At 39.3% G+C, this 24,310-nt stretch overlaps 2 protein-coding genes across 2 annotated transcripts in view; both read left to right on the forward strand.

Moving 5' to 3' along the window:
* Window positions 1-24,310, forward strand: part of LOC115634451 (nephrin) — a gene marked incomplete at its 5' end in the record, with an annotated part of 105,025 nt that overhangs the window by 39,049 nt on the left and 41,666 nt on the right. Inside the window, 6 exons of the mRNA XM_030532163.1 lie at window positions 5,332-5,484; window positions 9,713-9,886; window positions 17,077-17,230; window positions 17,297-17,433; window positions 19,837-20,004; window positions 20,106-20,237. Of these exons, the coding sequence (XP_030388023.1) occupies window positions 5,332-5,484; window positions 9,713-9,886; window positions 17,077-17,230; window positions 17,297-17,433; window positions 19,837-20,004; window positions 20,106-20,237 (918 nt within the window). The remainder of the gene's footprint in view (window positions 1-5,331; window positions 5,485-9,712; window positions 9,887-17,076; window positions 17,231-17,296; window positions 17,434-19,836; window positions 20,005-20,105; window positions 20,238-24,310) is intronic.
* LOC115625798 lies at window positions 21,050-22,410 on the forward strand. Its single transcript, XM_030520979.1, has one exon. The coding sequence runs from the start codon at window positions 21,180-21,182 to the stop codon at window positions 22,299-22,301; it is 1,122 nt and encodes a 373-aa protein (XP_030376839.1). The 5' UTR covers window positions 21,050-21,179; the 3' UTR covers window positions 22,302-22,410.

Consider the following 24,310-nt stretch of genomic DNA (forward strand, 5'->3'; position numbering starts at 1 on the left):
GTTCATGGCAAATTGCACTTTGTATATAGTACTTTTCTGAAGTCGCTGGTATGGCTGCTTCCAAAGCTGCCATTGCAGCGCTATTGTTGCATAAATTATTCCCTACCATGGCGAAGAGTGTGCTCACCGTCGCGTTCTGAACAATCGCATACATATGGATACACATAATGTATTACTGTACCTTCACGTTATACGGACTCAAAAATTTAATCAACACATACACGGATAAATCCTTGACAACACTCAACTTTGGCTCACAGCAATAGCCTTGGTTTTCAGTACTCTTTTTATACCCTGTACCCAAAGGGTAAAAGGGTATATTAGTTTTGTGGGAGTGTACATGGAACATACAGAAGGAGGCGTGGCAGACCCCACAAAGTATATATATTCTTCATCAGGATGACAAGCCGAGTCGATATAGCCATGTCCGTCTGTCCGTCTGACCGTCTGTCTGGGATCTCAGAAAGTATAAGAGCTAGAATAACCAAACTTGGTATACGGATTCTCCTGAGCCCGAGAAAGGACGAGTTTGTTCATTTTTCCCGATGCACCTCCCCACTCCCCCCCGATTCGTGATTTTCTATAACTCCCGTAATTCTTGGAATTTTTAACTAAAATTGGTACTGACATCCAGTTAGTGATTATATATCCGTATCTAAGTTTCATTATGATACGTTGATTAGAAAGAAAATTATAACCATATAACAAGGCCCAAGCTCTGTCCACAGGTGTATTTGTTGCTGCTTTGACATAATTATGTAATGCACATACATACATATGTACAAGTACACAAGCACGCATAGACACGATTCTGATGTAAATTTATGTATGGAATATTTTACATTTAATTTAATTAATTAAATTTTTTTAATAATTTTTTTTTTATGGGGTGGTACAGGGTATTTAAGAGTTGAGCCTGCTCGACTTTAGCATTCCTTTCTTGTTTTGCTCATAATCCGAGGTGTAAGCCGGCAATTGAGGCTGCAACCTTTGAACAGTTTGGGAGCATCGGCAGGAATGTGTTCATCAAGGTGCATGCATGCCATGCATATGTCAATAATCAAATTCAATTTGCATTTCAATCAACAATGCACACACCCACCCACCCATAACAATGAGTATACATCGTCCGCATACATTTTTATTTCCACTACTACTATCTAACCGATAGTACCCTTTTCTTCCCGCAGTCGTGTTGCATTTTTCTGAACTCTACTCAAGAAAAAATAAAATGTGCATTAATATCATCCATCTTAACCATTCGATGCACCGAATCGAGACGGAGCTGCCAAAAACGAGCATTATGAATTTTCGATGAATGTACCCGGTTAGATCAGAACACCTATGTGCACCCCTCCTTTCGTTTCCTTTCCTCTCCTTCACCAATAACTGCTCAAAAACTTTTACCAAGGATACCAGTTCTCGTGACATTCCATCACCATCGATTGAGTCGACAGAGTCCAGCCCAACCAGCTACTTCCCGCCACAGCTGTGTCTGCCGCGAGTATGCCAGAAATCAAAATGTTACAGTTGTCGTAAAGTTGTTGAGTCATTGCAGACAAACACATCAAACATATGACAATTTAGTTCCCCACAAATCGAAACATACTCTAGGTACTCATGTTTGATTCATTTCTGAAATTGGAACGGACAATAAAATAATGATCTCAGCGGTTCAACTTGGTTAAAGTATTTGTGCATCAATATCTAAATGTGGCTTGTTGTATTTGACGAAAACCTGCTACAATGATACTTAAATACAGAAATCTGCTTGCACTTTCTTTAAAGAGTCATAATTTGAGTTGTCATTAGTGATTTAGTTAGCCGAGTTCATATTTCTTCCATTTAAAAAAATGCTGTTAATTGTATTTCCCGCTCTTGTTTTAAGCTGTGGCTTACTTTTAGCAATAAATGTAAGCTTTAGTAGATTTATAGTATAAGTTATACCAAAGTCAATTCCAACAACAAGCAGGGAAGCTAAAGTCGGGTGTCTCGACTTTGAAATACTCTATACCTATGTTTAGGATAATTAACGAAATTCAAAAAATTCAGAAAATTAAAATAAAAAGTTGATCGATTACCTCTCTTGGTATTCGTCTCGTCCTGCTGATCAAGAATATATATACTTTGTGGGGTCTGCCACGTCTCCTTCTACCTGTCACATTTTCAGCTCCCGCAAACCATGAACACTTCACGTCCAAGCGAAACCTCACCACAGAAATTAGATATGTGTGAGGCTCCTAAGTTCCTCGGGCTTAAGAGGCAGCTCCAACATCAGAAAAATTCAAAATGAAAATAATCAATGCCCGCGTCGGGTCACAGCGCAAATACGAATGGGAATCGCAATGAAGGTACAAATGAACCATTGGTGGTGTGCGATGCTTGTGTGCGAAAAAAAATAAAATTACACAGCCGTAGGGTCTGCTTGGCATATGCATAGTACGTTGTCCCAAAAACGAACGTTTTTATACAAAGTACTACATGTATAGTATGTATATCCATATACTCGTACGAGTATACATACATATTTGTATAAATATACCAAACAATGTATGTGTTTGCGATTTTTCGATTCATATACACTTTCATGTGTGTGATTTTTGTAGACATCCTGGTGTGTGTGTGTGAGACTTTTTTATGTTCGCACCCACACATGCACGCATGTCACACGACGCATTGTGTTTGTATATTTGATTTGTGCATAATAATTTAATGCGCCTACAGCTAGGCTAATAAAATTCACAAACAACGCAACTGTCACACAACCACACAGGCCAGGGGCGCAGAGGAAAAAACCCATATATATTGTTAAGCAGAGGGACGTTTGATTGTTGACGTTTAAGATTGAATGAAAGAAAATGTAATATTAAATTTGAAATCTGTACTTTTGGCAAAGGCTTCGCTTAGAAAATCAATTATAAGAAAAGGCAATTTTATTGCATTTAATTTATGGTTGAGTTCGAAAGTCAATATAACACATTCAGAAATCGGCTATTAATTAAACAACAAATTCAATTATGTGGTATACTATTTTCTAAATGTATATAATGAAAAATATACAGTTTGATCATTTCATACTAAGTGCCAATACGGCTAAAAAATTTATTTTTGGAGAAGATACAGCTATATCTAATAACTCAATAACTCAATAACTATATCTAATAACTCAATAACTCAACTTCAACTGTTTCGCGAGACCTTCTGAAATATGATTGATTTAATCTGAAATATGATAGAGATTGAGAAATGACTCTCCACAGTCTTTACTAACATACATACATGGGTATGTATATAAGATAGCCCAACCGAGAATTCAAAGTCGAGTTTTTTGCAGTGTAAAAAAGTCTTGTTTCTGATGGGTAAAAGGAGAAAACTCAGCTTATTATAATTATTTTAATGATACCTTAAGTTTTGCCTAGAAATTCGGAATGGTTTTAATGAATTATGATAATAATAATTATGATTTCGCGTATTTGACGTTTTCCTAAAATGCATGAAGTTTGTTCATCTTCTGTATGGTGTTTGTGAAAAGGTTGTAAAATTAAATAAATACAAATATATGAATCGTTTTTTTTTTAATCGTTAAAGATAAATATTTCAGGATACGAAAATATAAAAGAAGCTGTTGGGCCACTTTTAAAAATTGTTAACCCTATCTGGTGAATAATAATTACGGCATTTTGATAAACGATACAATTTTTTAGTGCTTCGCCTTTTCAAAATAATGCATACCAAACATGGTACCTTATTTTCAAAAAGATTGAAGTAATTTCTCCTACTGCTGAGGCTTTGCTTTTGTGATGTCTCTGTATAGTAGCTCGGTACACCGCAATAATTCGCGGCGTTGATTCAATTCAGTGTGGCAACAAAACGAAGAACCTTATACATAACGGAAGCCCAAGCTGCCAATGACGCTCTGTCCAACATCACTCTACACCATGTCGAGCCTCTTCTCTTCCCAGCTCCTCCCACCATTCCTGGCCCCTTGCGCCGCATTAGGCATTCATTTCGCATGCAACAACTTCTGTACGCTTTTTCTAAGGCTCCTTATATGTTGTGTTTGTGTGTCGGTTGTCGGTTGGCAACATATGTTGCATGTCAAATGCATAGCCAGAGTCACACTCTCACATTTTTAATACAACACCCGCTGCTCCATTGCAACGAGATGAAGAAAGGACGCCTATGTATATGTCGCGTAGAGACTGCTACCCAATTTTTTCTTAGTGCCTCCAGGCAGACTCCCCACATGAACTCCAAACGCGAGTTTTTGCAGCACGTTGCTGCACTACTGACGTGTTTGTTTTAGTCGCTCTACAGCAGCAATCGTTCTGGCGCAGCACCACAAGATGCAATGGTTGCCAACTCCTTCAGGTGGCATTAAAATAATGCACACGTGCACTTAACTTTATCCACGATTGTTTGTTTGTTTGCTTTCTTGCTGCTGCATTCAACCGCCACCAGCCTCACAGTCTCTCCGTGCTTCATGCTCCATGCACCATGCTCCATTCTCCATTCCGTTCTGAATTGCATTGTTTTGCTTGTCTATATTTCAACAGTTTGTCAGGCAGCAGTCCTCCTCTTCCCAATGCTCCCAACCCACCTACTACCACTCGTCTTCTCGCTGTGAGCAAATATTGAAACTCATATTTGAGCACATTAACAACGAAACAGGCGACGAACGAGCACTGCTGGCGAGCATTGGGAGATGTGCTGTAGACTTGGATAGATGGCAAGGGGCGGTTGGTACTGGGCAGTGGGTGTGGCAGTAAGCACTGCAGGCATTGCGTACTGCCGTACTGCTCCGGCGGACATTCAACTTACGGCATAAGACTTAACAACTTCGACGAGCGCTTCAGCCACACAAATGCTTGCACAACAATGTCTGCAGTCTTCAGGCAGGCAGGCAGGCAGGCAAGCAGGCAGGCAAGAAACAAACAATGCGTATGCAAGACCTGCCACGCCCAGTAACAGCAGTAAAAGCAGCAACAATGCCGCCCACGCCAGCCAAGCGACCGCCGTGTTTTATTGTCGTATAATGAGAGAAAATGCCGCTATCGTTTGCAGTCGTTAGCTTTTGTTTCTCTACTACAGACGTTTTATCCGTTTTATCCCACCATATTCCATTATGCCACTCTCCTAAAGCAACATTTACTTGATGTTTGTTTATGGCTGCATTTTTCACTGCTGCCTCACAAACCCTTTAGACATAGCTGATATTGGAGACTGCAAATGGCTCGTCCAGCCTTGAGTCGCATGCGAAATTATAGCTTTTAATTGCACCTCTGCCTTATCACTATGCCCCCATTAATTGCAATTCTTTTCTTCTTACAGCACCACCGGCATCAATTGAAATCAAGGGCTACAGTCACAACTCGAAGGTGGAAGTCCGCGAGAATCAAGACCTGGCACTCAAGTGCATTGTAGCCAATGCTAAGCCCGCCGCCCAAATTATTTGGTATCGCGGAAATGTGGAATATAAACCAGGTCTGTACTAGCGGTTGGTCATAAAGATGAACAAAATTCTACATTTACCTAATAAATAATTTGAGTACAGTTTAATGCTTGCCCATCTTTCATGGACTCAGTATTTTTGCTTACAATTATAAGTTTATTTACTATATAATATTTATCTTCTCCTTATTATAATTAGTCCCTAGGTCTTATAGTCTCCGAGATATAGGCGATTATACGAATGGAAAATGGGGTGGTGAACCAAAAACAAAAAAAAAAAAAAAACTTGCACAGCGTACACGCAAAAGACATCTTTGTGCACAATTTGGTGTCTCTAGCTCTTATAGTCTTTGAGATCCAGGTGTTCATACGGACGGACAGACTGACAGACAGACAGGGCTAGATCGACTCGTCTCGTCATGCTGATCAAGAATATATACACTTTGTGGGGTCTGCCACGCCTCCTTCCGTCTGTTACATTTTCAGCTCCCGCAAACCTAATATACTTTTGTACAGAGTATAATAAAAAAATTTAATATATGACAAATTTCTCATATTAAAGATCATTCTGAGGAAGAGTCTTATATGGTAGATAAGCAAATTTAAAATTGGGGTCAAATTTTGAGGCGAGCTAAGCAATTCTGCACGTCTCTAGCTCTTATAGTCTCTGAGAACCAGGTGTTCATACGGACGGACAGACTGACAGACAGACAGGGCTAGATCGACTCGTCTCGTCATGCTGATCAAGAATATATACACTTTGTGGGGTCTGCCACGCCTCCTTCCGCCTGTTACATTTTCAGCTCCCGGAAACCTAATATACTTTTGTACATTTTATGTACAGAGTATAATAAAAAAATTTAATATATGACAAGTTTCTCATATTAAAGATCATTCTGAGGAAGAGTCTTATATGGTAGATAAGCAAATTTAAAATTGGGGGTCAAATTTTGAGGCGAGCTAAGCAATTCTGCACGTCACAGGGTTTTTCTATTACCTTGCAAATTTTTATTAAGTCTACATTGACCGTCAAGTTAGCCATAAAACGGGCAGCAGCAGCAACTAGCAGCTCAAATTGCTAAACGCGTGTAATCAAGTTCATGCCCGCCACTGGCAGAGGCAACTCCAAGTGGATGTGGAAGTGTTTGACACTTGTCACAGCAACACTAAGCCATCAAATTTAATGTCCACTTACACAAAAACAGGCAAACAGCTAGGCACACTCACACACACACATACACATCCACATCTATACTCACTCTCAAATACTTAGGGCCTCTAATGTCCCTCAAAGTTGTATCGATCGGTTGCAGTACGCCAAGCTGATCCACTCAGCTCCACTCCGAGGCATAAAAACAAGAAGGAGAAAAAGTGTAAATGGTCTAAGTGTAGGGATGAGTGCGGGCGGCGTTCAGGCATCTGCAATCGGTTCGCTTAAGTCTCAGCCTGTACCTCAGCCTCCGAGCCGAACATGTGAATGGACGTCGACTTTTTGCTTGATGACGGTGCTTAAATAATAATTTTATACTCCAGCAAAATGGTGACGGTCGATGTTGGTGTTTCCCTTTATATTCATTTTTTTCTATAGCTTATTTTTGTATATTGTCATATGTATGCGTCTGCATATGTGTGTGTGTGCAATTTTATTTGTGCCTTGTCATTTTGTTGGGCAGCAAATTGGAAAAACGAAGAACGAAGACCGCTTTTTGGGAAATATGAAAAAATGCAAATGTCAACGCTGTTGTGAATGGCGGATGCTGATGCTGGTCGTCCTCATAGCACCAGCACCACCACCAGCAACAGCAGCAAGAACATCAACATCATCATCACACGGTGTTTAGCTGATATCCCATCACCACACTTGCTTCAGCCAGCCCATGCCATTTATTCTTTATCGCATACGACTTTTAATTTTCATAATGATTATGATACACATACATGTGCATATGTTTGTGTGAGTTTGTGCACATGCCAGAATGTGTATGTGTGTGTTTGTGCCCCTTTTGGGCGCTGATGCCCATAGGGACGCAATGTTTGGTTTGGCAGCGACTGCCTGTCATTTAGCGGCTAACGAAATCATTTTAACACAACTGGCGCGTTAAAAATGCTTGAAATGTAAAACGCACGACTCCGTCGTCGTAGCTGCTGTTGCTGCTGATGATGATGGAAATTTTTGGGCAAACATAAAATGAGAGAAAGACGGCGAACAAAAAAAATAAAAAAGAAGCAAAGAGCGTTAAAATGTAGGAAGACCCGAAAGGAAATGTGGGCTGAGCGAGAAAGGAAGCGCTGCATGATGAATTATGTTTATGACGCAATATGTTGCGGCTGGACTGCGGCAGTCAGTAGTTGCTTGCTTGTTGTTGGTAGTTGAAAACGGTGGCAATGAGGGTTTACGACAATAGCCTCAGCACCACCGTCAGCATCAGCGGGAGTATCATTTGCAAACTGTCAGTAACTGGGTCTTTTAGACAGTACACGGCTGCTCGTGTGTGGCCGAGTGCGTAAATGATGTTTAATGTGTCACGGTGCCAGATCTTGTAAATGTTGTTGTTGTTGTTTCCATAGCCGATGTTGTTGATGATTACCCGCACAGGCAGACATTTACATAGATATCCTGATATTTAATTTATAGATGCTGCCGCTGAACACAATGACGAACTATAGTATTTAAGTTTCTGGACACTTCCACTCATTTAAAGAAGAAATATAATAAAAATGTGCACAACATCGTAGCATACTTCTGAGCGCATTGAATTATGCCCAGCGGAAAATATGACGATGGAATAAGCGGCATAGTGCTGCTAACTATCTTACAATGATTGTTACCTCCTTCTTTGCACCGCTGACATACTAAAGAATTTCCTTGGAAGCTATCGCAATGTTTTCAAACTCTTTCAACATATTATTTGCTTTCACTTACATTATAAAATATAAAAAATATTCGTATTTTATACCTTTATGAGTAAATCCAATAAATATCCGGGAATTATAACTTTTCATTAGAATTCTTTACCAAAAAAGCGAATTACACGTCTACATCTTTATAAGCCCTTAACTGTCTTCCTTCAAAGACAAATTTCAATACAAGTAAAATTCTTAAGATCAAACAGCTTCCGTTTACACTTTTTAATAAACATTCTCTTTGCCAAAAAAAAGTGAATAAATTGCCAAGACATATTAAATATTATGACTTGCGAAAAATAATATATACTATATTAGGAATGCCAAAACACGCACACGATAAACATATTAATTTTTGGCATGTGCAACGAAATCTTTCTAAAATATGCGTTAAGCTTTATGGCAGCGACTTTCTGGCGGCAAATGATATGTAATTTTTAAAATGTCGTCAAGAATGTTGGCATAGATGAGTTGACGAATAACAACAGACACATCTGGGCATCAGTGAATCAGGCAGTTAGTCAGTCGGTTAGTCAAGCCCTGGCCCATGTGCCAATTTCCATTTGCGTACCGTTCGTTGCAGTTGACGTTGTTTTTCTTTCTTTTTGCTCCGCCCGAGTATTATGACAAATCGCCACCATTCGGCACGACGTGCAGACATTTATCATTCATTCGCATATGCTGTGCTCTTGATAATATAATGAAACATACTTACTCGCACATATTCAAATATGTGGATTGTTTTTGTCCTTAGCTGCATTGCGAGTGTTAATGAGCACATCTGCGAGTGTGCGCAACAGTTGCGTCGTTATTTATTATGATGTGATTTGACGTGAATGTACGTCCACATACATATAGTATGCGTTAGCCACCGAATTCGCATATGAATGCTTTTTGCCCTAAACATGCCCATATAAATATCTGCAGACTCATTAATATTTCTAATTCAGGAATACTAGAATATTGGATGCACGAGTATTATTATGTTGCAACAAAAAACACAATTTCAATATAATTAATTTCATAATAATTAATTATATCAAATTTCAACTAGTTTCTATAATTTTTCTTAGATTCAATCAAATTCGATTTAATTGAAATCAATAATAGAGAGTTATGTATTTATTACGTAAAGTTTATTATTGGTATAATGGCTTTAATTATTTTAAATGATTTAAGAATTTATTGAGCAAAGAAGTACATGTTAAAAAGTTAATATAAAAGCGAGATTTTATGCAAACAAATGCTCTTTGCACATTTATCAAGAATTCTTTCGTACTTATATCTTTTATTAAACATTACTTATATAACTTGTATAAAACCAGCCTTTTATATATAATCCTTAATCCTGTTACAGATAAGCGCGATGACAAAGTGGAAGAGTCTACCCCCAAACGCTTTACAACAACCTCCAGCTTAAAACTGAAGCCAGGTGCCGATGATGATTATACGGAATACTCCTGCCAGGCCAAGCACAAGGCTCTATCGCCAGATATGCCAATGCGAGCAACTGTGCAATTGTCCGTGCTGTGTGAGTACATATTGTATATGCCTATATATGTATATAAGTAGAATGTTTGCTTTAATCAATCAGTTCAGTTTAATTGTGGCCTACAAATTTGCAATGCAATTGAGCGTTCTCCCGCACAGTTATTTGTACTATATATCAGGTAGACGGGCACCTTCACATAAATACGAATATGCATAGTATTTCCCATCTGAACAAATTGTGTTTATGCGCCGCAAGCTGACCCACAAAATGCTTCCGCGTCAGTTCTGAGCCCCAATGCTACAAGCCCCACCCCTCTGGTTCCGCTCACATACCGAACGAACCCAGTGCCACTAATTGCGCAATTGGCGCGCGTATTAATTAGTTTTTAAATTCTAATGTTCCGCACAGCTGGTGCACGCATCGACACGCTGGCACAGGAGCTGCATTGATGTGCCTGTGACCCATTTGGATTCTCGACATCGTTTTATTGATTGTTTGATGCTGGTCAACCAAAACGACGGGTAGCCATGCACATTACCAACGTTATATTTAATTTAGAAACTGCATTGATTTGAGCAATTCTGTCATTTGTTCATAATATTTCATTGAAGTCCCATGCTGTGCCCCTGTACATCTTTACAAACATGTTGCTGACAGACTTTTGCTCTTCTTTTGATTGATTTCGAGACTTATGGAATTTTTTCTGAAATTGCACTAAAACTTCAAATTTAAAATAAACTAGGCGGAGGATGATGTTTTGAAGCCTCGGAATATGTACATCGATGGTTTTATATAAGCGAACATAATTAAATATTTTTATACCCTGTACCCGTAGGGTAAAAAGGGTATATTAGGTTGTATGTAACATACAGAAGGAAGCATCTCCGACCCCATAAAGTATATATATTCTTGATCAGCATGACGAGAGAAATCGATCTAGACATGTCCGTCCGTCTGTCCGTCTGTCCGTCCGTCTGTCCGTCCGTCTGTCCGTCTGTCCGTCCGTCTGGATGAACGCGAGGATCTCAGAAACTATAAAAGCTAGAATAACCAAAGTTGGCATCCAGATTCTCCTAGGTCCGAGTAAGGACGAGTTTATTTTTTTTTTTTATTTTCCCCCCCTTCCCCCGCTGCAGAATTTCGTCAATAGCGTCCACATTTCAAATGCTACCTAAACCACACTTTGCACACATAATTTATATATAATTGTCTACTGTTGTTCAAAATTTTATTCAATTCGGTCAATTCTAAGAAAAGTTATTAGCGAAACAAATTCTCGCCAGTACAACCCCCCAAACTGCAGCAACAAGTTCGCTCTTCTTCTTCCTCTTTTTGCTGCTGCTATGGGCGCATATAACTCAGTGACGGATATTCGTCTGGGTACAGGGTATTACACTGTCGGGCTTGCTCGACTGTAGCGTTCTCTCTTGTTATAATTATTTTATAAAAAAAATCCCTATTTTAGTACCCTTTTGTACTCTCAACTACTTGTAGATCACACGCTACACGTCAAAATCGTATTTTTTTCGATTATGCAAACTCCCACAGTTGTTTTGTTTGTACAGACATTGGATCAAACAGACTTTATTTTAAATTGTTTAAAGAGACAATTTTTGAATTTGTTACAAGAGAGGACTGCAAATACAGCTGCGGACACAGCTTGGGCCTGGTTATATGGCTATAACTAACTGAGCAACCTATTATACTGAAACTTGGTGTACGAATATATAATAACTAACTTAATGTGACTACCAAATTTTAGTTCAAAATTTCAAGAATTACGGGAGTTATAGAAAATCGCGAATAGGGGGGAGTGGATCAGAAAAAATGAACAACCTCGTCCTTTCTCGGGCTCAGGAGAATCTAGATACCAAGTTTGATTATTCTAGCTCTTATACTTTCTGAGATCCTTGCGCTCATACAGACAGGCAGACAGACTGACAGACAGACGGACATGGCTATATCGACTCGGCTTGTCATCCTGATCAAGAATATATATACTTTGTGGGGTCTGCCACGCCTCCTTCTGTATGTTCCATGTACACTCGCACAAAACTGTACCTTTGGGTACAGGGTATAAAAATCTATCCCAATGATCTATTTATTTCGTCTGCTGGTTTTTAAGATGGCTATGCCTTCGTTTTCTCCATGACAAACTTTTTTTTAAGAATGATTCACTCAGTTTAGTTTTGTAGTAGACTTTTTTTCATTGCCAAAGATGTTTGATTAAATTGTAATAGTACTTAATACGTAATACAAATTAAAGCAAAACTATCTAAAATCAAAGTATTGCAAGATTGAAAAACATTACTTTTGTTGCTACTTGATATCAATTTATAGTAAGTACAGATTTTCATCGGAAACAGAACATTTTCCCCCATTAGTGAACAACATTTTACAACTTTGGAAAAGCATATCGAATATTTTATGCCATAAGAAACATTTTTCTCCATACCTATTAAATGCACTCATATATTATATCCCGGGAGACATTTTGATAAATTTTCCCGTGCTATATTGCCATTTTTTCTGCGCGCACACGCCATAGGCATGGGCGGTGGCTCATTCGTGGCTCACTCTGTGGCTTTTAATTATGCGCTATTATTGTGCCTCCCCGCTGCCGTAATCGGATTCGGATTCTGCTACACTCACTCGCACATACAGAGATACACCCACGCGCATTTACATAAGCATAAATGCACACCCAAACGAGGAAGAAATGTGCGAGTGCGCTTCATGCACTACCGTGGCGTTTCAATATTTAAGTGATTTTAATTTAATTTTGTGCTGCCACTCTTTAGACTAGTCGTGAGTAGTGTGAGAGTGTGTTGTAGTGTCACACACCCGAATTTATTGTTTATACGTTTATGTGAAACTGTTATGTGTATAGGTGGATCGACTGGAAATTTGAAAGGTTTTTCGGCTGTTTTCCTATTTTTAATGTGGATGACCGAATATAAGATATTGATAGATAATCAAATTATTTGTGAGCATAAAATTTTCCCTTTTTATACCCTGTACACAAAGGCAAAAACGGTAGACTAGTTTTGTGCGAATGTATGTATCTACAGAAGGAGGAGTGGCAAGCCCCCAAAAGTATATATAAGTTAAGGTCACCCATATGATGGGTTACCTTTTAGTGTTTATTTATTTATTAAATCTCTTTGTTTTAATACTCTTTCTTATTTTATAGTTTGTTGGTTTTGAGGACCTTATGTGTTGATTTGGAACCGATAGTCTACTTAGATTTACTTGAACTAGTTGTGAATTCCTAGGTCGAAACATAGAAAATATAGGACGTGGCAGCGCCGCTGCAGTTTGGCGGGTCAACGTTCGCTGCTGATGGTCATGGTCGGCGTACGGAAGGGGCCACAGTGGCGGGTGTCAGAAGGGGGCAGCAACGTTGGGTGTTATGTTGCTGGGTGTTAACTTATATTATTGATCAGGATGACAAGAAGAGTCGCTAATGCCATATCCGTCTGTCCGTCCGTATGAATGCAAGGATCTCAGAAAGTATAAGAGCTAGAACAACCAAACTTGGTATCCAGATTCTCCTAAGACCGAGAAAGTACGAGTTTGAGTTTTTCTTCGATTCACTCCCCACTCCTTCGCAGTTCGTGTGTTTTTGACGTAGTGTTTACCCTCAGATTTGGAAAAATACCCCCAGTTAGTGATTATGAGTCCTTATGCCAAGTTTTATTACGATAGGCTAATTATGAAGAAAGTTATAGCCATAAATATATTCTCTGCCGAAGCTCTGCCCGCAGCTGTTGTTGTTGTTGCTGCTTTGACTTATTCCATAGACACGAAGATGTAAATGTATGTATGCTGTAGAAAATGTACTTTGTATGTATGTAAGTATGTAAGGTGGCAACACACAAGAGTATTGTCATCCTGCCTTTTCCGCACAGAGAGACACAGTAGAGCAGTGGAGTCGTGAGAGAGAGGTCGAGCTGAGAAAGTCGTGAAGAGAAGTTGTTTCGTCCGTAGCAGTGTGTCAACGTTGTAGTTTGTAATTCATATTCCTTTAAATCAGTTGTATTTAACTTATCCCACATTGATTTATAATACTATATCATATTCCTTTAATATAAACATTAATATAAACATTTATAATAAACATCTTACATGTTTGTACATATGTATTGAATATTTTTTATTTATTTTATTTTTATTTTCTTCTAATTTTTCTTTTTTTGTAGAGAGTTCAGTGTACTCTACTGTCAGGCTTGCTCGACTGTAGCGTTCTCTCTTGTTTATGTATAAAGATATACAAGATGTGTTCCAAAGTAAGCAGGACATTTAAAAAAACCTGAACAAATGTTTTTTTCGGCAAAATCAATTAATAATGCCGGTGCAAGCCTTTTGAATGGCCTCTACGTCTGCATAACGCTTTCCTTTCATGGGCAAATGCATTTTTCCGAAAAGGTAGAAGTCGCACGGTGACATATCACGTGAATATGGCGAGTGGGTAATGGTTAAAATGTGATTTTTGGTCAAATAATCGGTCACAAGCGTCGATCGATGAGACGGCGCATTATCGTGCAACAAACGCCAACTATCATCTTCGCGATATTCGGGTCGAACACGTCGAATACGGCGAACCAAACGCTTCAAAACTCCAAGGTAGAATACCGCATTAACGTTTTGGCCGGGTGGAACAAATTCTTTGTGGACAATACCCTTGGAATCATAAAAACAAATCAGCATTGTCTTCACTTTCGACTTCTCCATGCGCGATTTTTTGGGTTTGGGCTCGCCCGGTGCCTTCCATTCAGCACTCTGGCGTTTCGTTTCGGTATCATATTGGAAATACTACGTTTCGTCACCAGTCACAATATTGTAAAGGAAGTTTTTGTCTTTGCACACACCTTTCGTAAGCCCAAATGTTCCGTCAAAATGCGATAAATCGATATTTTGGAGATGTTCAATTCCATTTCGATCAATTTCAATGATGATTTCGGCTGATTTTTGATGAATTCATGCACCGTTTCGATGGAATTTTCGGTGATCACGAATTTTGATTGGCCCACATGTTGATCGTCATCGTGAGGACACGGCCCTTTGAAAACGTTGAAACCACTCGTGCACTCTGCTACGGTATAGGCAATCATAGCCATAAGCTTGTTCCATCAATTGAAACGCTTCTGTAAAAGTTTTACCAATTTTAAAACAAAATTTAATGTTGGCTCTGTGTTCGAAGCTCATTTTCGCACCGATAACACAAACATACTGACACTTAAAACGCAATAACTTCACTTCCAATCTATGAAATGTCATGAAATTCTCACTGGACAATCGATAAAGATAGCAGATTCGAACGCACTAGTCGACATATAGATAGCGGCACCAGGGGGCGCTAGATTCAAAAAGTCCTATTTACTTTGGAACGCTCCTTGTATGTATGTGGAAAAGATAGTATATTAGGTTTTTAATGCTTATGGATTGATAGCTATGCTTAACGAATTAGTTTATAAAGTATAACATAAATTATACCTATTAACCCACAAATTTTCTTCTACCACATTCTTGTCTAATAATGTAAAATATTTTTCTAAATCCGATTAAAATTATCTTCTCTCTCTCTCTCTCCGTTAAATGGGAAAGTCCTACCCGCTTCGGGCCCTTCATAATTCTACAAGTCACCTACAACCAGTAAATCGATATTTATTGCGAGCAACAAATTTTTTTGATTACACGAATTACAATTTCTGGGCATTTCTCTCCACGTTTTCCATTTAATTCGATAAAATTACAAATTACAAAATCACTAAAGAGATCATATGAAAATATTGTATTGTTTTTGCTTATGTAATGTACTTGACCATCCCATAAGGATATATTCAATACAAATTTGATTTTTTGAAATACAAAACTATAAAGCTCTATTGTAAAAGCTCTGATTTTTTTAAAACATTCCTTTCTGTTTTCCCCTGCAGTTATTAGACAAAAATATTTTTTGCTGATTTTTTCAATGCCTGATTGCCAAAAAGATTTCATTGCTTTATTAGTTAGCACTCCTAACATCTGTCTAAAGAGTCTGACTTACATGCACTTAAGGGACCAAAAAGCTTGTTTAGTTTGTTGCTTTCCCATTCATTTTCGCAGCTTTCCCTCTACTTAATTGGACATATTATTTTTAATACCTGACATTAAAAAAAAAACAGTATTTAAGAGATACTTTTGTGAAACCGAACAAAAATACCCATGCTGTGTTTGTGTATTTAACTGTTTGCGGTATTTACACTGATATTAACCGCACTCACCTCACCCTCAGACACGCCCACAACACAAAAATTACTGCGACCATTTGTGTCATTTTAATAACATGCATATTTTAACAGGCCGCCCACCAAATGTTAAGCTCAAAGCGAATCCTGCTTTGCGGCAAGCGCACCAAAAAGTAAAAAGGGAAAAACAGCCTGCAACAAAAAAGGGAAATCGGAAAATAATGCGTTTGACCGCATAAACGATTTGCATGCAAACACTTCAATTAAAAACTATATACCAAACACAGCACACAAAAATAAAATAACATTTAGCATATGTGGATGGCAGCAGATGGAAATGTACGAGCTGAAAAAAGCCTACTATATTTGTTGGCCAGTCAGGTCTTCATTTGTTTTAGTGTAAATTGAATTTATTTGTGTGCTGCAGCTGCAGTTAAATATGTATACTCTCGTATTTGTTATTCAAAGCATAAAAGGGCATTTCACTAAAACCATATAGATTGCGATAAGAAGGGAGCTCGATGCGATTGCAGCAATATCTTAATAGTAGCTAGAGATTGCAAGTTATATACAAAAAATGCATATAGAAGAATTAGGAATTAAACTCAAATGAAGTGGCAAAAAAATTTAACAAAATCATTCTTCTTCTTTCATATCCTAAAACTATTAGTAGCACAAACAAAATTCCATTCCATTCTCTTTTGAGTGTATTAGATAGCAAGAACAACTTTAACTTTTAAACTGAAATATGATGGTAATTGTTCAACTAGGAACATATGTAACTAAGAACTATTGAAAATATTCGGTGGCCAAAAAATAAAGTATGAGTTGTATCAGCAATAGATAATAAAAGCAATGCATTTAAATACATTTTTATTTGAGAATATTCCAAAGTCACGTTTCGACAGTTGAACAGCTTTGACTGCACTTAGTTTAATAGCAAATAGTTTTATGTTTGTGCCAGAATTCCATTAAATTTGTTATTTGTTTCACTACCAGATCCACCCGGCCCACCCTATATCGAGGGCTATTCGCAGGGTGAAACCTTGCGGCGTGGCCAGCATGTGGAGCTCATATGTCGCAGTCGTGGCGGTAATCCTCCAGCCCAGCTCATTTGGTACAAAAATGGCTCTCAAATACGCATGGCTTACAGGTGAGTGATAAGCCAATATACTCGCTTTAATTCTGCTAAATATCACTTATTTTCGTTGTACCACAGAACCTCTGGACGTCTTTCGGAAAACATTTACACATTCACTGCCGAGGCCGGTGACAATAAGGCGCGCTTTCGTTGCGAGGCCAGCAATGTGATGTCACAAACACCACTCAAAGCGGAAGTTGATTTGGCTGTATTATGTAAGTACCCTACCTACTACTACCTACCCTCTCATCGCTAATTTGATCAAAGCGTCTGCTGTTTAAAATTACGCATACGCCCTGGAAAATGCGAGATAATTTTCATGCTTTGTTATGCAGACAGGCAATTTGCGAGAAAGCTACCACTGGCAGCACCTTTGCCGCCTGCTGAGCGCCTAATTGTATTTCGTTCATTTTCATATTTGCATACAGAGGCACTGGTACAGGCAAAGGCACTGGCAAAGGCACATGGCTTATGTCAACAGCCAGCTCGGCATCTTCTAATTTGACAGACTTACACTTGGCACGCGACATGAAACGGGTGGATGGGCGGTCTGCTAAAAAAAGCCCGTCTGCCCGTCTGGGCTGTTGCTTTCTTTTGCAATTAAGCTTAAGTTTGCACTCGAAAAGACTCTTCAACACAACACACAAACACATACCGCCCATCCCATCCATAACACCGTCCTTGCTACCTAACACTTGCCTTTGTCAAATCAAGCAATGCAAATTCTTTTCAAGTGCCAAATAGAGCCGTCTCCCATTTCCTCTCCAGCCTCTGCTGTTGCAGCTGTAACTGCAGCTGCAGCTTGTTAGAGTTACAACAATTGCAATCAAGCACAAAGCCAACATGGCGGACGCACACTTCTCGCAAAAGTCGTTAGCGCTTTGAAATGCGACACTCTGCCAAGCCTCCCGCAACCATCCACTACCCATCTCACTCACGCACACACTCAAGCGCCCCTATGATACATACTATATGTTTTTGTGTGTGTAATATGTAAATGGGCAACTTGAGGGCAACGCCGCGTATGAGTGATATTCAAATTTCAAGAATGCACGTCTACAGCTCTGAATTGTCACTGGTTAAGATGACACAAGACGTTATTTTCATCAACTGCACTTTACAGCACATTACGCAGCTGACCATCGTCTTGCAATGCTTGCTGTCTAATTCTAGACAGATTTAGCTGAAATTTGAACCTTTTTGTACCTAACTCTTTTAAGTATGTACACATATATCTGATTTTAATAAATGTCAAATGAAAATCGAGGCTTAATTCATTAGTCAGAAGTCAGTGTCACAAGTCGATGCGAAATAGTTACTATGTGGGCTCTAGCCTTACAAATTCATATAAAGCTATGACTTCAATTTCAATTTAAAAATGTATGATCGTACCTCAATGTAATGAGTCAAGCAAAAGGTGTGGCTTTACACTTCGAAAAACTTGATTCAACAACACTGCCACTTTCTTCTCAAACTTTAACACTAGTCTTCATACATTTTTAAATCGGAATCCTTATTGAACGCTGCCAACTTGAACTGCTGCTTATAGCATAACCTTGCCTTGCTAATATAATGTATGTACATATATATATGTATATATAATTTTTTTTTTTTTTCAATATATCCCGCCCCTGTGGTGTGCAGATAGCCGGCAGAATTTTATGCACATACAAATCAACAATTGTGTGTTGTAGTGTTGAAAACAAATTCGTTTGTTGAGCTTCTCGAGCCTTGCTTGGCTCGTGCTAACTGTTTCACAATGGCTGCTGCCGACATACATATATTGTGTACATACACATATACTATATACATTAACATCAGCTGGCCTGTCAGTGGCGAATAGCGAACGTGGCTACAACACGCATTATTTATGTATACCGAATGTGGCACAGAAAATGAAGACGTTTCTCGCATATAATGTAGGGAGGGGACATATGAACTGAATGAAGATGTATGGGCGCTGTCTAAGCGGTGGGTGGAACTCTCCACCATGGGTAATGTGGAGCTGAAAAGTTGCGTAAATTTAAGAATTCATAATGTTTATTTATATGCGAAACATATCGAGTCGAAGTTTTGTACTCCCATGGCTCAAAAGCCTAGCCAATGGCAACAGCCAGACTCAGACCCAGACCAAGGCGTATATCTGTAAGTAGTTGCGTGTATACATATATGTGTACACGGCATATGGGTAATATATGCATAGCTGCCACCTTAGCTGCTACTTCGTCTGCCACTGGCTGCTGCACTTATCCATCATAGCCGAGTGAGGCAGCCATATGCATCTGCTGTGGCGTAGCATTAGGTATTAGGTAATAGCTCAACAAGGCACGGATGTCTGTCACTCACTTAGTCATCATTTGCATGCAACACAAGTCGTCAGTTAGCCATCCAGCCAGCCAGCCAACCAGTCACTCTATTTCAGAAAACAAAAATGATTGTACATAAAGTATACGGCATGTGTTCGAAGTTTTCTAGGCAAGTCGACATTCCACTGGTGCAGCCGAATTAAATATTAATGTCAAGTAAAATTACAGATGAGCTTGGATTCAGGTTCAGCCCTGCTTACTCTTTCATTATACCCTGCTAATCAAATCGACCTCTTTCACTGCACTCTATAGTTGCACCATCACATGTCACTGTGACAGGACCAACGGAGGCCAGGGTTGGCGACATTGTGCCATTAACTTGTACCACAGCACCATCGAATCCACCTGCCGAAATTAAATGGATGGTGGGCGGACGTCAAATACGTAATGCCACATCAAAGACCATCGTCAGTCCGGAAGGTGAGTACTAACTAAAAATTTATGAATTGACTTCTCTGACATCTTCACAATGTTCACATCCATCCATATTTGATTTATTTATTTACTCTGTTTGTTTATAGGTGGTTGGACAACCAGCTCCAACTTCACCACCACTGTTGAGCCCAATAAGCGCTCATTAGTGGTCATATGTCATGGATTGAATATGCAACTGACAGAAAACGTCGTCTCTACTCACACGATCAATGTCCTGTGTAAGTCGAAAAGTCTTATTTACAGTAAAATAGTCTTTAAGCAATGCAAAAAGTTCACCACCAATCACAACTACTATTAAGGTCCATATACGAGCATAAAAAGAAACACCAAGAAAAGCTATCAGGGAGTTAATATTATAAATTGTTAGAAGCATAATTAAAATTGCGTGCCTTATTATACATAGAACAAACTAAGGGAAAAATGCATAAATCACATTAAAGAATAATAATATTCTTCCTTTCAAAATCAAGCCAGAAAAATATAATGTTTTTTGAATTAACTCTTTTATTGATGCTTATGCTAGCCAGAAAGAAGCAAATCTAATTAAAATATGCACCAAGAATAAAGGCAAAACGTAAAATTTTGGATCTGATTTTCAGACGAAAGTCAACTATGACTAAAGCCGAGGAGGAAAAAGAAGAGAAGCTCAAAAAAGTTAATTCACAAAAACAAGTCACTAAGCAAAAACAAGCAGAAATAAAAGAGCAAGCACTGTGCTTGCAGATGTGCTCGATAGATAGACAGGCGGCCTTTATAAATGTCTCTCGTTATGCTGATAAAGAATACATATACCCTATGGTGTCGAAGATTCTCACTGATACCTACTTTGCACAAACCGAATATACCGTTTTTATCATTCGGGTACAGGGTATAGATATTGTAGGTCAAGTTGAAGCTAGTTGAGACAAAAGGTTCTATTGGCTTCCATTGCAAAACAGATGTTTCCCTTATTCCCGTATTAAGAGAGAAAATGAGAAAATGAAAAGGGCGTTTTTTACTTAGTTTCAGAGTTTTCAGTTTATTGTCAGTTCAATTTTTAACTTAAGAATTTCGGTTTGTTGGTATAACAAAATTTTAGATTTTTTTTTGCGTAATAGAATCCTGATTGTATACTGCAGTTCAGTTTATTGCAATTGTAAATTTTCAATTAGTGACTCGTGATGATGGACTCGACAGTCGAGTTTCCGGAATGTGTGCCCGAAGAGGTGCTAGAACAAGAGCGCCAGCGCTTGCTCGACTTGGAAGAGGATAAAAACAAGGTGAAACCGAAGAAAAAGAAGATTCCCAAAAAGCAAAAGTCCTCCGGCTCAGCGGTGCATGATGCTCTCTACGAGCAGCATATTGAACGCATGAAGAATATTACAACAAAAGTGGACGCTCTGCCACCCACATTCCATCCGACCCGTGTTACGGGCATAAGCATGCTGCGCGACGATGCCAACGTGTACATGAAACGCACCAGGGAGAATATTATGCTCCTGGCGGAGATGTCACACACAATGAGAACACACGGCGCAATCGTGCCCTTTCGTTTTGAAGAACCAATTGTTCTGTCGGGCTATGCGAGCGCGGTCTCGAACGTTGAGCGCTTGGAACGCATGAACCAGGAGTTTGGCAAACGACTTCTCGAGGTCCGTAGTGAGGTGGACTCGGGCCTGGAGCTTTCCTCAGATCCGCACCGCCGCGAATTTTTGGGCAGGCGTAAGCAAGTCTCGCACTTTGTAGTGCCGGCAGAGTCCCTGCGCAAGTACGAGGCGTTTAATTTGCAACTGCCCGAAAAAGAATTGGAGTGTAAGCGACTCCTACGACCCTGCATTTTCTTTGACGTCTATTTAAAAGATGTACGTCCAATGGGTCGCATAGTGGTCGAGCTGTACACGGAAGCAGCTCCCCTCGTAGTTCTGGAGATGATTCGCGCCTGCATTTGTAACTCGAACAATCGCTTCTCTGTCATACGGCTCTTTCCCAACCTTTGGATGGAGGTCGAGTTAGAGGTGGCACCGAATACAGCGCTAAAGGAGCCAATTGAATACGATGCTAAGATAATTGATCATAGCGTTTGCAACTACGTTCTATCCTTCAGCAAGGAATACTGCATGGGATTCCCTGGACGCATTTGCATGACCCTCTCGTTCAAGCCCATTAGCGTTGTCAATGGCACACGTGTGGGCTTTGGTCGCGTAATAAGGGGAGCTAAAATTTGTGACTGCCTGCAAAGCTATGGAACCAAAAATGGCAAGCTCAGCCGTGGCATAATCTTTACCAGCTGCGGACTACTATAATAGCTCCAAATTGTCTGTAACCTGTCTAGAGTTCCTAAACATGCCATATAAAATTCCATGTGCTTAAAGAATGTGGAAATAAAATCCATGTGTAGAGTTTCAAAAATCACTTAGGAAATCATTAGCTTTAACAATTAGAGAGTCGTGCGAGTTTCCCATGTCAACAGCTGTCACACAACTGCCCCAACCACGATGTCTCCGCCCAGAAAATTGCACGCCACCCTCGTTGTTAAGCTGTCGTTACTGGAAGAGGACGAGCTTCTCTTCTTCCTTCTATCCACTCGCTTCCCTCACTGCGAGCTCGTTTTCCGTGACTCTGTCACCGCTGACTGTCACAACACCGATTGCCGAATTCCGAACACAGAACAGTGAACGGCAAAATGTCTTCAACTCCATTATCCCGTGTTCAACGTCACTCTTCATTTACTTCAATTATAACCACAACCAACAAACAAACATAAACACATAGCTGTATAACAAAAAAGAATCTGGAAAAACGTAGCAAAAAACTTTAGTGGACCAAATGCCTGGCGTGGTTTTTCTGCAAACCATACTGTGAGATACTGAGAAAGCAATTTTTATACCCTGTACCCGTAGAGAGGTATATTAGGTTTGAGCAAAGTATGTAACAGGCAGAAGCAAGCACTCCGACCGCATAAAGTAAATATATTCTGAATCAGCGTGACGAGATAAATCGATCTAGCCATGTCCGTCCGTCCGTCTGTCCGTCTGTCCATCCGTCTGTCTGGATGAACGCAAGGATCTCAGAACCTATAGAAGCTGCAATAACCAAAGTTGGAATCCAGGTCCGAGAAAAGACGAGTTTATTTTATTTTTTTGGAATTTAATTTTTCGAAAAATGTAACAGGCAGAAGGAGGCGTGGCAGACCCCACAAAGTATATATATTGGTCAGTATGACAATACTATGTCTGTCTGTCTGTCCGTCTGTCCGACCGTATGAACACCTGGATCTCAGAGACTATAAGAGCTAGAGACACCAAATTTTGCACAGAGATGCGTTATGTGTGTATGCTGTGATAGTTTTATTTTTTTGATTTCCAAAATATAATGCACTCCAAAACTGTTTGCTATTGAAACTGTACATAAACTACTTTTATATGTATGTATTGAGTAATTTGTATTTCATTTCATAAATAAATTGAAATTTTTTTAACTAATTACAAAAATTTTTAGAATTATTTTATTTTTTGTGGGCTAGCGTTCTCTCTTGTTTTCAAATAATACTTTGATAGCTTTAAACAGGTATTAGTAGTATAGTAGTAGTATTTAGTATTAATATGTAGTATTAAGAAATTCATTCCAAAGATATGCAATTATAAAAGTAAGTCAGTTGCTCTGAGTACCTTTAATACGTGCATGAATTAGCAAATCATAGAGCACATTATAAACATCCATCCAATACCATTTCAATGAGCCATATTACGCAGCTACAATATTTAGTTTTGGTGTTAGAGCCCCACATATTTGCCCTTTTTCCATCTATGTTGTTCTTTGTACATAAACATACTACTAGTATTTGTGTGTATGCCTTTTGTACTTATGTACTTGAAAGCTCCCCCGCTGCCGCACCCATGCTGTGGTGCTTTCTGTTTACTCCTGCAGCGCTAATTAATTTTTCTGACCAGCATCAAAACACAAACAGCAGAAGCAGTAGCTCCACCAACAGTTTAAATGAAAGGAGCGAAGTAGGGGAGGAGCAAAAACCGAGGCAGCCAACGCCCGACTGCGAGATTTACATTTATTACCCATACCACGCTTTGTGGGCTAAGCTGAAAATGACTAAAAGCCCCCGAAGTAACGGGCGTCCTTGCCGCCTATCCGACTCCCCCAATACGGGCACGCGCGCTTCCACGCTATCTTTGTGCTGATGAGCTGCAGTTGCTGGTGTAGGCTCCATGGTACTCATGAGATAATTCAAGGCCGCTTTGTCTTACATGGCCTAAAAAAGAAACGCCTTGTAGATACTTACGCTTTATGTGCGGCAAAT

This window comes from Scaptodrosophila lebanonensis, unplaced genomic scaffold (genome assembly GCF_003285725.1).
Source record: "Scaptodrosophila lebanonensis strain 11010-0011.00,11010-0021.00 unplaced genomic scaffold, SlebRS2 tig00000001-arrow-pilon, whole genome shotgun sequence".
Taxonomy (NCBI): Eukaryota; Metazoa; Arthropoda; class Insecta; order Diptera; family Drosophilidae; genus Scaptodrosophila; species Scaptodrosophila lebanonensis.

Excerpts from the sequence above, each read along its gene's own strand:
- LOC115625798 (XM_030520979.1), top strand. The coding sequence starts at position 21,180 with ATGATGGACTCGACAGTCGAGTTTCCGGAATGTGTGCCCGAAGAGGTG.